The following is a 12,709-nucleotide window of genomic DNA, read 5'->3' on the forward strand; positions in this document are numbered from 1 at the left end:
TTTTTACAATAATTCGTAGAACCAAAAACTACTTTCATTTTTAGATTAAATAATAGGAGGAATGATCTTTTTTGTCGGAAATTAAAAACCACAATGCTTATGTTATGTGTAAATACTTATCTAAGATCATAGATAAGTTGTTCATGGATAAGATAATCGTTAGATAAGGATGTTTTTGATAATGTCACCAAAGACTGCTAACAATATAGATTTTTTTTTTTTTTTTTATATTATAGTGCTCTACGTCCGGCTCCTTTTTAATAAGGGCACTACTATGGGCACTTAGCACTTGGGAAAGGGACAAGGAAAGGGATGGGAGGCCTCCCCATCACTGGGAGGGGGGTAGGGGGAATTAGGCAAATTTGCTGCGAGAAGGTCGCCTAAACCCTCCTCGAGGAGCATTGCGTGGTGAAAAAGCACATGTGAAAGACACAGAGGTACTTTGCCCATAGAAGTCGCACTGGCCGGGAATTGAACCACGGTCTCCCGCGTGCCAATCCACGACCTAGCCGACCGAGCCACCGCGCGCTCTAACAATATAGATATGAAAATCTTTGATAGTACGAGCTATTATTTTAATGGTAACATTTAAATCGAAAAATAAAAGTATTTTGTGATAGTCATGAATAAAAATAATTCTTTCTTAATCATTCAGAAAAAACCTCTGAATATAAAAACTATTTAAACCTTCCTGTTTTTACGTTACTATTCAGATGGTAGCGTCTTTTAGGTCTAATACATGCTTTCAAAACATCGAGAGACGTCAATTGCTATATTGTTAGCTACGTCACTAGTAATGTTGTATAACATATCCTCAAACATGTATCTGAGAGGTCTGTGGATAGCATTTAGGATTTTAATATGTTTTTACTTAGGATAGGGTAAAGTTTAACTTTAACACGCATGGGCTGCAACTGTCTGACTTCAGTTCTTAATGGACTATGATAAATTTAGGCTCAAATCATATCTCTTAAAGTATACGCTTTTCTACTTTTTTCCATTATTTTGCGTTAAAATATCTATATAATTAATAATACGTAAAAATTTTTATGGTAAAGCTGTCAGTAAGTTAGAAACTTGCACTGATTTACTCAACAGCATTGTCAATAATAGTTTTGTGAAAAGTCTGTCCTTGTATTTTATTGATCAGTTTTTAACGAGTAGTATAATGTAATTTGATTAAGAAATACTATCTTCCTAATTGTGTCACCACTCAGAATCTCATTGTTTAATACACTCTTTCGTCTGTCAAAAAGTAATAACCTAGTTTCATTACATCATCCTTTACACATGTTGAGATCTTAAATAATCATGTAACCATATAATTACTTATCAACCTACACAAATAAGCAAAGAGAGTTAAAGTGGCGATATGTTCAGATGCTCAAACAGAAAAACACATTATTAAAAACGGAATCATAACGATTTTCTGTGCTATTGACAGTCTTATATATTGTTACTTTGTGAAGTAAAACGGCAATAATCTTGTTGATCTCATTGAGATTAGCATTCCTTTGAGACGATACTACAGAACTTATTGCTTTTTTATAATAGTAAGAACAAAATTTGATGATGCATATCTTCTACACTATTAGCATCATGTGCTATAATATCATACTCTATAATATCCACATTCTGTGCTTTAAAAGAAGTATCAGAAAAGTGAGCTAGGTTAAAATTATTGTAAACATTGTTCGAATTTTTAATAAACTTACCCTTGCATCGTTAAAAAATGCATCCTATATTATGCAGTATTAAGGCTTCTTCTATCCACGCATTATTTATAAGATAATTTATAATACTATTAGTGGGACAGAACCAGGTTTTCAATGAAAAAAATTTTTTTTTTCATAGAGAAAGTCTGGGCTGTGGTTAAGCAGTTTCATAAAAAATCTTAATTGTTTTAAGCTTCTAATTTCGTCAGCTAACAAGCTAAAAAAAATGATAACAATGGCAAAACAGTTTTTCACATTTACAAAAAAACTGGAGAGTCAGACGAATAAGTTACATGGGTGAAAAAGATGCGCAATTTCAATTAAAAACAAATGAGTTCCAGTGAAATAAAATCTATTTAGCCGTTTTTTCGCATCTTGCAAAAAAGTGCTACTTTGGACCGTTTTTTTTTAAATCTTTTAATAACATTAAAACTGAATATATTGGCAACTCAAAATAAATGATTTAAAGACTTGTATAATCAACAATAAAAATTGTTTACAACATATTGTTGCTGTTTTTTATTTATACACGTGCCAAAACTGTAGAATACGGTTCTAATCAATCAAACTACTCTGAAATAGCAATTATTCCAAATTGTTGAAATTGTTGAACATAAAAACTTAAAAATCAAACACAAGATTGATCTTATATCCCTTAACATCCACACTAAATTTAAAAATGATCGGTTGTGAACTTTTTGCGAACCACTACAAGAAGCAAAAAATAGTCCCTCCGCTAATAAGTTACACGTGGCTAGTTTTTCTTCATATTGCCATTTTTCAAACGGCATTATACTCATCGAGAGTTACTCTATAACCTACCAAAACGACGTTTCGTCTTACGTTTTGAAAGAACGCGAAAAATCAATGTCAAAAACCTGATATTTTCCGTGGATGCAGTGGCACGGCAAGCCGCCGCTGTAGGCTACGCCCTCTTTTCGCATCATGGCTTCGGGGTTTTTTAATGGCTGCATTCAGAATAAAAACGCAAATCAAAACTAACGGTATCCCAAAAACCACGTCAAATGAATTAATGATTTTTCTTAACAAAGAGTAGATTGTAATAATATAAAGATTGCGCATGTTTACAACTTCATATAAATGTTTTGAGAACCTGTTTAATGAATGTTTATAATCTTTTCAACTTACTGTTGCTGTTTTTTCTTCCTGTGCGTACCAAAGTTGTAGGACACGTTCAAGTATAATGCATACTTAACCCATTTAAATACAAAGCGCATGTATGCATACGTATATAGATGTATACATGTATATTATTGTGTGCGTTTGTACGTATGCATGTTCATGAATCGTGTTGCTTCGAACTGTATTGAAAATGATACGTTTTATTTAAGGGTTAATCAATTTATTAAAGGAGTACATATTCTTTATTATAATTTGCCACGTATAACGTTATTACAAATAGCACTTGTAGCTTACACATTAGAATAATTCATAATCTAGTTACATATAAATTAAATATCATAAAAAAAAACGAAAACTTATTTTTGACAATAGTTTGTTTGAATAGGAATATTTCCTTTATATTTTGGAGGGATAGTTTTTTTTTACAAAATCCAGTTATTAAGTTTATATGTATAAAAGTTCAAAGAAATAGTGCACAAAATTTTGAATTTTCGTAACCTTAGAAATCTTTTTTTTTTTGAATCGGCACTTTTTAAGCTTTATTTTTTGTTTTTGTTTTCGATTTATAAGACTAAATAATTCATTACAAAGAAAATAATTTATTAGATAAAAAATGAACTATTCAGGATCTTTATATATACTTAATTACTGAAAATATCATAGTGCACAACGCGTGACAATATACTGAATACCATTTTTATTAATATACGTGACGGATAGCATGGTTGAGGTTTCATCCAAACAAATCAATACATCGTTAAAGCTATGACGTTCAACATTGTATCTTACTAATAGATAAAGCAAAGTCGCTAAAACCGTTGTAATCGCTCACTGCGAAAACTACAGAACCGATTTTGCTAAAATTTTGCATACTGATTATTGATAATTCCAAGATGATTTTCGCATAGTTTTTTTTTTGAAGAAGTTAGAAACAATAGCGATAAATAAGCTTAAAGTTTCGCTAAAATAAGATAGCTTTGCGCATTAACTCAGTAAAATCTGCTAGGTGGCGTCAAGGTAAAATTGAAGCCAACCTTAATCAAAGATACTGAAGAGTGGTTATAAGATGCTCCATTGAGTTGTCAATTATTGTACTTGTTCATCGGCAGCGTACCGACAACGAAATTGTTAGTCGTGCAGCTGGGCATTCTGGCTACCAATGACATTCTTCTTTCATGGGCAAGCAAAATAAATCGGTTTATACCCCCAAACGCCAATATAACCGAGTGCCACGAAAAAGTTGGCGTTTGGAACGTTAACGTCTCCAGTGAAATACCAGGAGACGTGTCTAGCCAGAGTACAACCTGCTCCAACGCTTCAGAGTATTGTGGCCATTGAACCATCTGGCCTGGTGCCGTCAAAGAATTTTTCACTTTAAATGCAAGATAGGGAAGACAGCTCTGAAGAGTACGGGCAGCCACAACGACCTCCTCCTTAGTGGTTGTCCCAACGACACACAGTGGGAAGAAAATTACTTTTTATGTTTAAAAATCTGCAGATAGCTCAAATCATATCGAAGTTTAATGGTTTTTCTTTTTAAAATTACTCAGTAGTACTTGTGCTTTTATCAACAACTGCCACTTTTATGACTAAAATCAACCTAACCTAAAAAAAATACAAAAACTAATAATCTTATGCTTTGTCGGACAAGAAAAAACGTGCCATAAGCAAATTTAGTTCCAAATTCGAAATAATTAATAGATGCAACATCACGCTTTATAATTTAACTTAAGTTACATACGTGATCAAGGTTTCATTCTTAACCTAAAAAAAAGTAAAGTTACCTATTATTCCTATATTTGAAAAAATATGAAATAGAAATACTAGGCAACTTTCATTTTTTCAGGTTAAGAATCAAACCTTGATCATGTATGTGACCTAAGTTTGATTATAAAGCATTATGATGTTGCATATATTAATTATTTGAAATCTACAACTACTATTGCTTATTGCACGTTTTTTCTTGTTCGACAAAACATAAGATTATTGTTTTTTGTATTTTTTAAAAAATAGGTTGAACTATATCATAAAAGTTGCAGTTGTTCATGGAAGCACAAGTACTACCGAGTAATTAAAAAAAAAAAAAAAAAACATTAAAATCCGCTATGATTTGAGCTGCCTGCAGATTTTTAAACATAAAAAGTCATTTTCTTTCCACTGTGCAGCAAACCTACAGAGATTGTATTTTCCAGGCCCACTTTCCCAACTAACGATGAGCAGTTGGTTATCTGGAGAACAACCTAAAGACGAAATATTATTTGGTAAGCAACGTACCTCCCTCCTGTACGGTCTCCGTACACAGAGACTCCAAGAATAAGAGTCAAACTACCCACAGCTGGCTCTCCATCATCAACAATAATAATAAAAAGATAACTAGAAATTTCACCACTGGCCCTTTTCAGGGCTTTTATAAGAATTTACGTTCCATGCTTAACTATCGATTTCGTCGGTTCTTTTAAGGGCCTCCTAAATTTAAACTACCTAATCAACAAATACATTTTTACTCCCATTTCCGGAAACGATTCGTTGACTAAAAGACTGTGTAAAGACGGCCACTAGTAAACCAAGTCAGTCATTCATTGGCAGACGTCACGAGTGGAGTTGTTCGTCAGGGGGCTGGGAACCCTAGTGACCGACGACCCTATATTACCCTTTTGACTCTAAGCATTCAACCAGGAATCACCAATCCTTTCAAAGATTTGCATTGGGCAAACCTAACAGCTATGAAGGGAAAAAAACTTGAGCCAACGGGACAGTCTCCAATAGGCAAACATCACGAACCAATCTTTCCACCTTAAATCACCAAAACAACTGAGTCTGCAAAAAAAAGGTGCTTTAGATCCCAACGTCTTCGAGTTTATACCAGGAGACCTTGGGAAAGAGCATTACAACTAGCCCCAAAGCTTCGGACTTTGTAATTTTTCTCCCAATCAGTCTGGGTTCTTAACAGCAGGCCAAAGAAGATCACCCTGAAGTGTGGAGGAAACTACGTTTGTTGGAAACTTCAATCAAGAAAGAGTTTACTTAAGAAACTTACTTGTCCTTTTCAGGGTCATCGGATGTTGAACTACCTTGCCAACAAATATATTACAACCTAATAAAGTTGGAAAAAAGCCTTCATGGCTCACTAACGTCTTAACTATGCCAAAAGTTGTAAGAAGTCGAACTGGGAGGAAAACTCTAAATGCATCTAATGAATACAATGTAAGGCATAAAGAAAATGACGTTAAATATTCATGGAGATTAAAGCAGCATCAAAATCGATATATAAAGAATTTATTAAGTAAGAGATACGCTTTTGACTATAAACCTCATAGTAATCTCTTGAATGTTTTGGACTTTGAAATAAGTAGAATATGTATTTGTATTTTTGTGGCGATAAAAAATGTAGAGATTAAGCTCCAGGACTTACTTGTTGTGGCAATAGAGTTTTGAGGTGAGAGAAAAATTTTTTTGTAAGTTTTAAATCTTTACAGCTTTAAACAATAGTTTTTTTCGTAGATTATACGGGAAAAACTGCAAATCAATGGCCTTTTAGGACCAACAATTATTTTATGGCATGAGGAATGCACGGTGCTTTTCAGCATGATTATATTTTTTTCACTTTTTACAGCTTTTTAATTGATCAAATAAACCACATAGATTCCAAACAAATACGTTTTTAATAAGAAGATTTTTTTTCTGAGAAGTGTCAGTAATGGATGTAAAATTTTTAACTGAAAACGTTTTATATTACATGTCAACACACTACGGTGTTCCATTTATTGCGTCTCGGGCGAAGCCACGAACCACGGAGGGGAGGGGGTGCTAGTTACCTATAAGACACAAGTAAGTTATCCAATAGATATTATAGATAACTTGGGTGGTAGACGTAAACGGTACCCTGAACCGTAACGCACCATGCACTAAATACCCGAACAACTACTTCACTGTACAGATAGTACTGCTACTGTACTATGGTGATCCGCTCAGCATTCAAAGTGGATCGCCAGCTCTTCCACTGCCTGGGTTGGTACGTCAGTTGGCATAGGTTACACTAGTACTCTATCTGACCGTGTGAGGAGAGAGGGCATTCTACTATTTTCTGAGTGCAGGGACACTAGTGCGCTTTGTTTGATACATCATTAAACGCTTGAGCAACCTCAATGATGCTCGCATGTTGTAATTCTAGTGAATTTGAATATAGGGACTATTATAGAAATTTTAATTCTAAACCACAGGCTATATTATACTTACACTAGATAAAAGGGGTTAGTCGTCTCTCACACTAGATTAAACAACTAAATAACTTCGAGAGATACAGAAATTTACTTCGTAGAGTTACGTAGGTCATAAAGTAATTACTAAATTTTATAAAAGCAAAAAAAAGCTCTTATTTTACATGACTATTACCTCAAAAAAGTTTCTCGAGACATTATGCACATATTTTTATTTTTGTTTTATTTACGAGTTAGGAAACTTATAATAAGTCTCAAAATTTTACGTAATTGATATCTTAAATTATTCATTTACTTTAGTAATGAAAGCTTTGACAATAACATAAAAACTAAGTTGGTTTTGAAAATAAAAAAAAAACTTTTTAATAGAAGCTTTTGCTAAAAATTAATTGAGTAAGGTATTTTTACAATCATTATATTTTTCATTACAGAATTATTAAGAAAAAAATTAAGTTTTAATATTTTCAATTAACAAGATTTCTTACGATGGATTCCAGGTAGCTGGTGAATACAGACGGGCCATGGCTAGCGCCACCAGCGCTATACTAGTACTTTGATGACCCCGGCTATCCACAGAAAAGTTCTTATGGCTCATGTGAATACTACCCCAGAGCAGGCTCAACTCTGAGGTGATACGTTCAAAGCCCGATTTCAGACTGACTGCTTTTGAGAATGTCGCTGCTCGTTGCTCCGGCTCTCCACGTAGGTCAGATGGCAGAATTGGTGGTCTTGCACAACAGGGTATGATATGATTTCTAGAAAATTTTTATGTATTATTTATCGAAGTTTCTTCTACATAGTGCCAGCCCTACTTGTAGAAAAGAATCGCAGGAATTATTACCGTTAAAACATCGGTTTTCCTGCGATAATGTGTCATTACGTAAATTTTTACTGTAGTTTACGGCAACTTTAATGGTAACGGTACAGCAACGGAAAAATTTGCCTGGTAAAAGCATATAAACATAGGCTGCAGGGTACTGTAAGCTGAAAGGAAGGGCCAACTAGATGTCAGCTGAGAGAACGAGGTAGATGTAACATTTGCATTACAGAAATCAAAGTAAAGATAGAAGTAAGGGTATCTTCTATAAATGGTTTTAAGCGAAAGAGGACTTCATCATGTTTATAACAATACGTTCAGTATTGATTGTATGAATGCAGATATCCACACAGATTTAAAATTTGTAGATTAGTATATGCTGCAGCAGACAACTGGTTGGGTGCTCGGTGTTTTCTTCGGCCCATGTGATTATGCAGCCTATTTCTATATGCTCTTTCACGAGAAATTTTACCGTTCCCGTACAGTAAAAATTGTAGTGAATTTGGAATAAATTTTACAGTTACAATAAAAATTACCGTAAACTATGGTAAAAATTCGTGTACCACAGCGGTAAAAATTCCCGTTATGATAAAATATCACAGGATTACTGTTGCTTTTACAATAAAAATTCCTGTGATTCTTTACTGCGTCCATAGGGTAGAGTGAAAGGAGCAACTGATCCAGGCACCAGCTTGGTAGGAAGTACCAAAATAATTCATGGTAATTATAAAAAAAAAAAAAATTATATTTGTTAGCACTTTTTAAAATTCATGTTTCTGTAAGCTTTTTGGATTTTACACAACATATTAGCCTACACTACTGCCATCCAACCGGAAAAAAGTGTAAGTGACATAAGAGATAAACTGAGACAATCAATGAAAACTAAGTGCCTTAAAAAATCAATGATAATTTGAGTATTGGACGGCGGAAAACTTTTTTTTTTCATACATGGTATGATCTTTCTATTTTTCACAAATGAAAAACCATTTTTCGATAGGAATTATGAAAATCTGTACTTACCCTTCTAACTCGGCACAATTTCCTCGTAAAAAAATGGGTGAGTGCAAAAATAAAGCTTTTTCCCTGGGGCTTACCCTTTTTCTAGTTTTGAATTCAAGGTAGTAATCATCGATTTTACAACGTTAAAAAAGAGTAAGTGCACTAACGTTGTCTGCCTAGAGCGATTTTCATGTTTTGTGTCATTTACTTTTTTTTTTAATCGCTGACGAAAATTATTAGCAATTTTTCCAATTTTCAATCAATTATTACTAAATCACGGTGTAAGATATTCAATTTGTAAATATACTATTAGACGCAGAATTGTCTGACGAATCGATTCGTATAAATAACTCATTTTTGACAAAAATGTCACTTATACCTTTTTTTCCGTTGGACGGCAGACTACGAATATTAATTGTCGAATAGCCAAACGTGCACATGTTATTTTTTTAAAGTGTGATAGAGGTTGGATGTGTAGCTGAGAAAGACGATTTTTACCCTAACATGCATTTGGAATTGGATCACTTTGGTCAGACTGAATGATCTGGACAGTCCTTTTTCCTTAATTAAAAATGCCACGCACAGAAAAAACCCCTACAGTAACTGAGAAGTTCAACACACTTAACTATACTTTCAACTATTTTCTGACTTTCCGTAGGACATACAAGATATACAGACTGTTGATGCATACATTGATTTGCCAAGTTTTGTCTGTTTTTAAGTGACAAAAGTTTTCATAACAATATTTGTGAGGTTATACTTCTATGGATATATTATGCGCAAGAGTAAATCAACGATTTTAGATTGTTGACCTTGAGAAAATGTAACGGAAGTAGGTTTTGCATGTTACTCTCTCTTCATCATACCACCCCATGCCATGACATCACAGCACAGCACATTTTTTGTTGAATTTCTTTACCTAATTCTAAACAAGAAAAAAAAAAAAGAACTTTTGGACTGGATTTGAGTCTTTGACCTTCTGTATTCAAACCGAGTTCCCTACCCACTCTCCTTCGAGCTGTCCCGATACTACGAGCTTGATTAATTCTCGTGATAGTATGGTTCATGACTCATTTTTAATGTAAATATTCATTCATTGATTATTAATGAATGAGATTTAACTATAACTTACAGTATTAAATGAATCATTTATTGAATAAACTCATAATTTTTGACAATTTTTTTTTTCTAAACTTAAAAGTTAATATATTTTATTAGAGCAGCTTTCCTGTGTATTAATACATACTTACTTATCTATCATTTATTTTTTTCTTTTAGAATAAATAAATAATGGTATGTACAATTTTTTTATCTTTTTTGAAAATTAAAAAAAAAAAAAACATTTTTTTTGGATGCTACGAAGACATTTATTAATTTTTTTTATGTTTCATTCATGGTATACTTTATCAAATTTACATTTTTGAAAGTGATTATCACATTTTCGCATATTATCCAGGCAAAGTTAGTCAGCTCATGAGAAGTGCCATACTTATATTTATATAGGTGTATCCAATACGTACTGTTTAACTAAAGAGTCCCGAGGCTCTTGTTTTCTTATTTTTCTGCTAATTTTTTTTCTCCTTTATAATTTTTTCTAATAAATTATTCCAATACCTTGTAATAAGTGCCAGTTCCATAAATTACCACATAAAAATAGAATTGTAATTTAAAGTGGTGTTGGCTCAGTGGTAAGCATACTTATTACTGATACAACGTTGTTCTAGGGGTTGTAGGTTTGATTTCCAGTGAGTGCAGATTTTTTCCAAAACTGTTATCACCGGAAACAGTTCCTATGCAACACTAGCTGTTTTGGGGTGGGTTTTTCCGTGGAATTTTCTTTCAGAGTAATTCCAGAGTTTTTTCCATGCCCCACATGTGTTCGGGCCTAGGTAAATGCGAAACAGTGTTAGGGCTATAAGTAGGGATTAGCAGATCCGATAACAGGCAGGCGGCCTTACTGGCGAGGAATGGTCCCTAAAAGTATGGGGCTTCTCCGGGGATGTTTATTATTCTTCGACAAAGAGCACTGGCTCAACTTGTTAAGAGTAGACGTCTTTAAATATGGAGGCATTCTCTAGGAAATGGTTACACAGTGGTGAGTGAACCTGATGTATCATTGTTGCAAAGAGTGCCAGCTTAACTGGCACGGTGTTTCACTGGAGATACCTCATTGTGCCTATGGTATGACATACGTGCGGTATCAGGGATTGGTAAAATGAGAGCGGCAATACACCCCCACACATAGGTGGTGAGTGGATGGCTCTAGCGACTGAGCCGATAGGCTGTCGTGGGTACCCAAAATTAAAAAAAAATAATAACAAAAAAAAGAAAAAATATAATTGTGAATGATTAAAATAAATCTGTTCCTATGAGATCTAATACTTTCAGGATAGCACATGTGATACTGAGTTGTAGCGTTTGCAGCGTCATCTGATATATGCTCGTAGTCATCCATGTTTTGTACAAGTTTTAAAAAAAGTCTATTTGCCATTCGTAGGTTAGCATATTTACTCATACACTTTTCAGAGAAAAAACTTTTCTGTGTAATGATATATTTTTAGAGCATTGTATTGATTTACATATATCAATAGCACCAGAAATTTTCAGTAGACAGAAATAACTTTTTAGCCAGCTTTGCCATTGAAAACTACAGAGGATATAACTATGTAGTAAAACCCTCTATCAAGTAAGGGGTTCGAGCGCGTGGTGACTCAGTCGGTTAGGTCGTATATTGGCACACGGGACCGTGGTTCGATTCTCGGCCAGTACAATTTTTTGGGCAAGTACCGCTGTGATTTTTCACATGTGCTTTTTTACCATGCAATGCTCCTGGAGGAGGGCTTAGTCGACCTTCTCGCAGCAAAAAATACCTAATTTCCTCTTACCACCTTCGAAATAATGGGAGGCCTTCTATCCCTTTCCTTGTCCTTTTCCTAAGTGCTAAGTGCCCATAGTAGTGCCCTTATTAAAGGAGCCAGATGTAGAGCACTATAATATATAAATAAAAAAAAGTACTGGGTTAATAAGATATTATTACAAAAGATTTATAATTGCAAACTTGGTAATCATGAAGACTATGCGCACAATGACGAAATTCGCTATTTTTCAAATAAATATATTATTTAAAAATGATGAATGTAGAAAAATCAGCTAGGGAAAGGCTTATGCACGAGTATTTCTTGAAAAATGTTTAGTTTAATGATTATATATTTTACCAAAACACTACATAAATTTTAGCAAATGAAGGGTACGATGATTGGGTCGATATTTTATCAGCATTATAAACATGAAAGCCGGAGAGATCATCAGTTAGTAACCTATACATGATTAAAAGCTACAAATAATTAGTAATAAAGACTGAAGAAGATCGGTGTTTGTTTAACCAAATATATGTATTGAGTATATTGTGCATTGATACCGACGTATATATAAGTGTATGAATGAGAGATGGATTAGGGGGGCCATCTCTGGCAAATTAAAATTGTATGCAGCGTTGGGTCACGATGGTCAAAAGTTTGCTGCCAACTACCTTCAGAGAGATTCTTTAATAGCGCCACCGCTGGCCAAGCTGTAAACTATCACTGTGAACTACGTATAGATGTACACATATGTGTACATCAACGATAGTTCACAGCTCAGCTGGCGGCGGCGCTGATAAAGAAGCGCTCTGAAGGTTGCGGTTGGCAGCAAACTTTTGACGCTTGCGGCCAACGCTGATTGTATGATATATGTGGAGGCTTGGCACTTACACGCAGGTGCAGCAGAGATCTTGTCTGTCCGTCGAAGCATGTGGTCATGCGTGCATAAATAAGGTTAAT

At 34.2% G+C, this 12,709-nt stretch overlaps 1 protein-coding gene across 1 annotated transcript in view; it reads right to left on the reverse strand.

The window, feature by feature from the left end:
- The window catches only part of LOC149374131 (uncharacterized), a 232,192-nt gene that overhangs the window by 54,413 nt on the left and 165,070 nt on the right, over window positions 1–12,709 (reverse strand). The window contains exon 3 of the mRNA XM_089594735.1: window positions 7,561–7,830. Within this exon, the coding sequence (XP_089450861.1) occupies window positions 7,561–7,830 (270 nt within the window). The remainder of the gene's footprint in view (window positions 1–7,560; window positions 7,831–12,709) is intronic.

The sequence above is a fragment of the Copidosoma floridanum genome, unplaced genomic scaffold (genome assembly GCF_036245765.1).
Source record: "Copidosoma floridanum isolate Cflo_tuat_1 unplaced genomic scaffold, Cflo_Japanese_pri ptg000021l, whole genome shotgun sequence".
NCBI classification, from domain to species: Eukaryota; Metazoa; Arthropoda; class Insecta; order Hymenoptera; family Encyrtidae; genus Copidosoma; species Copidosoma floridanum.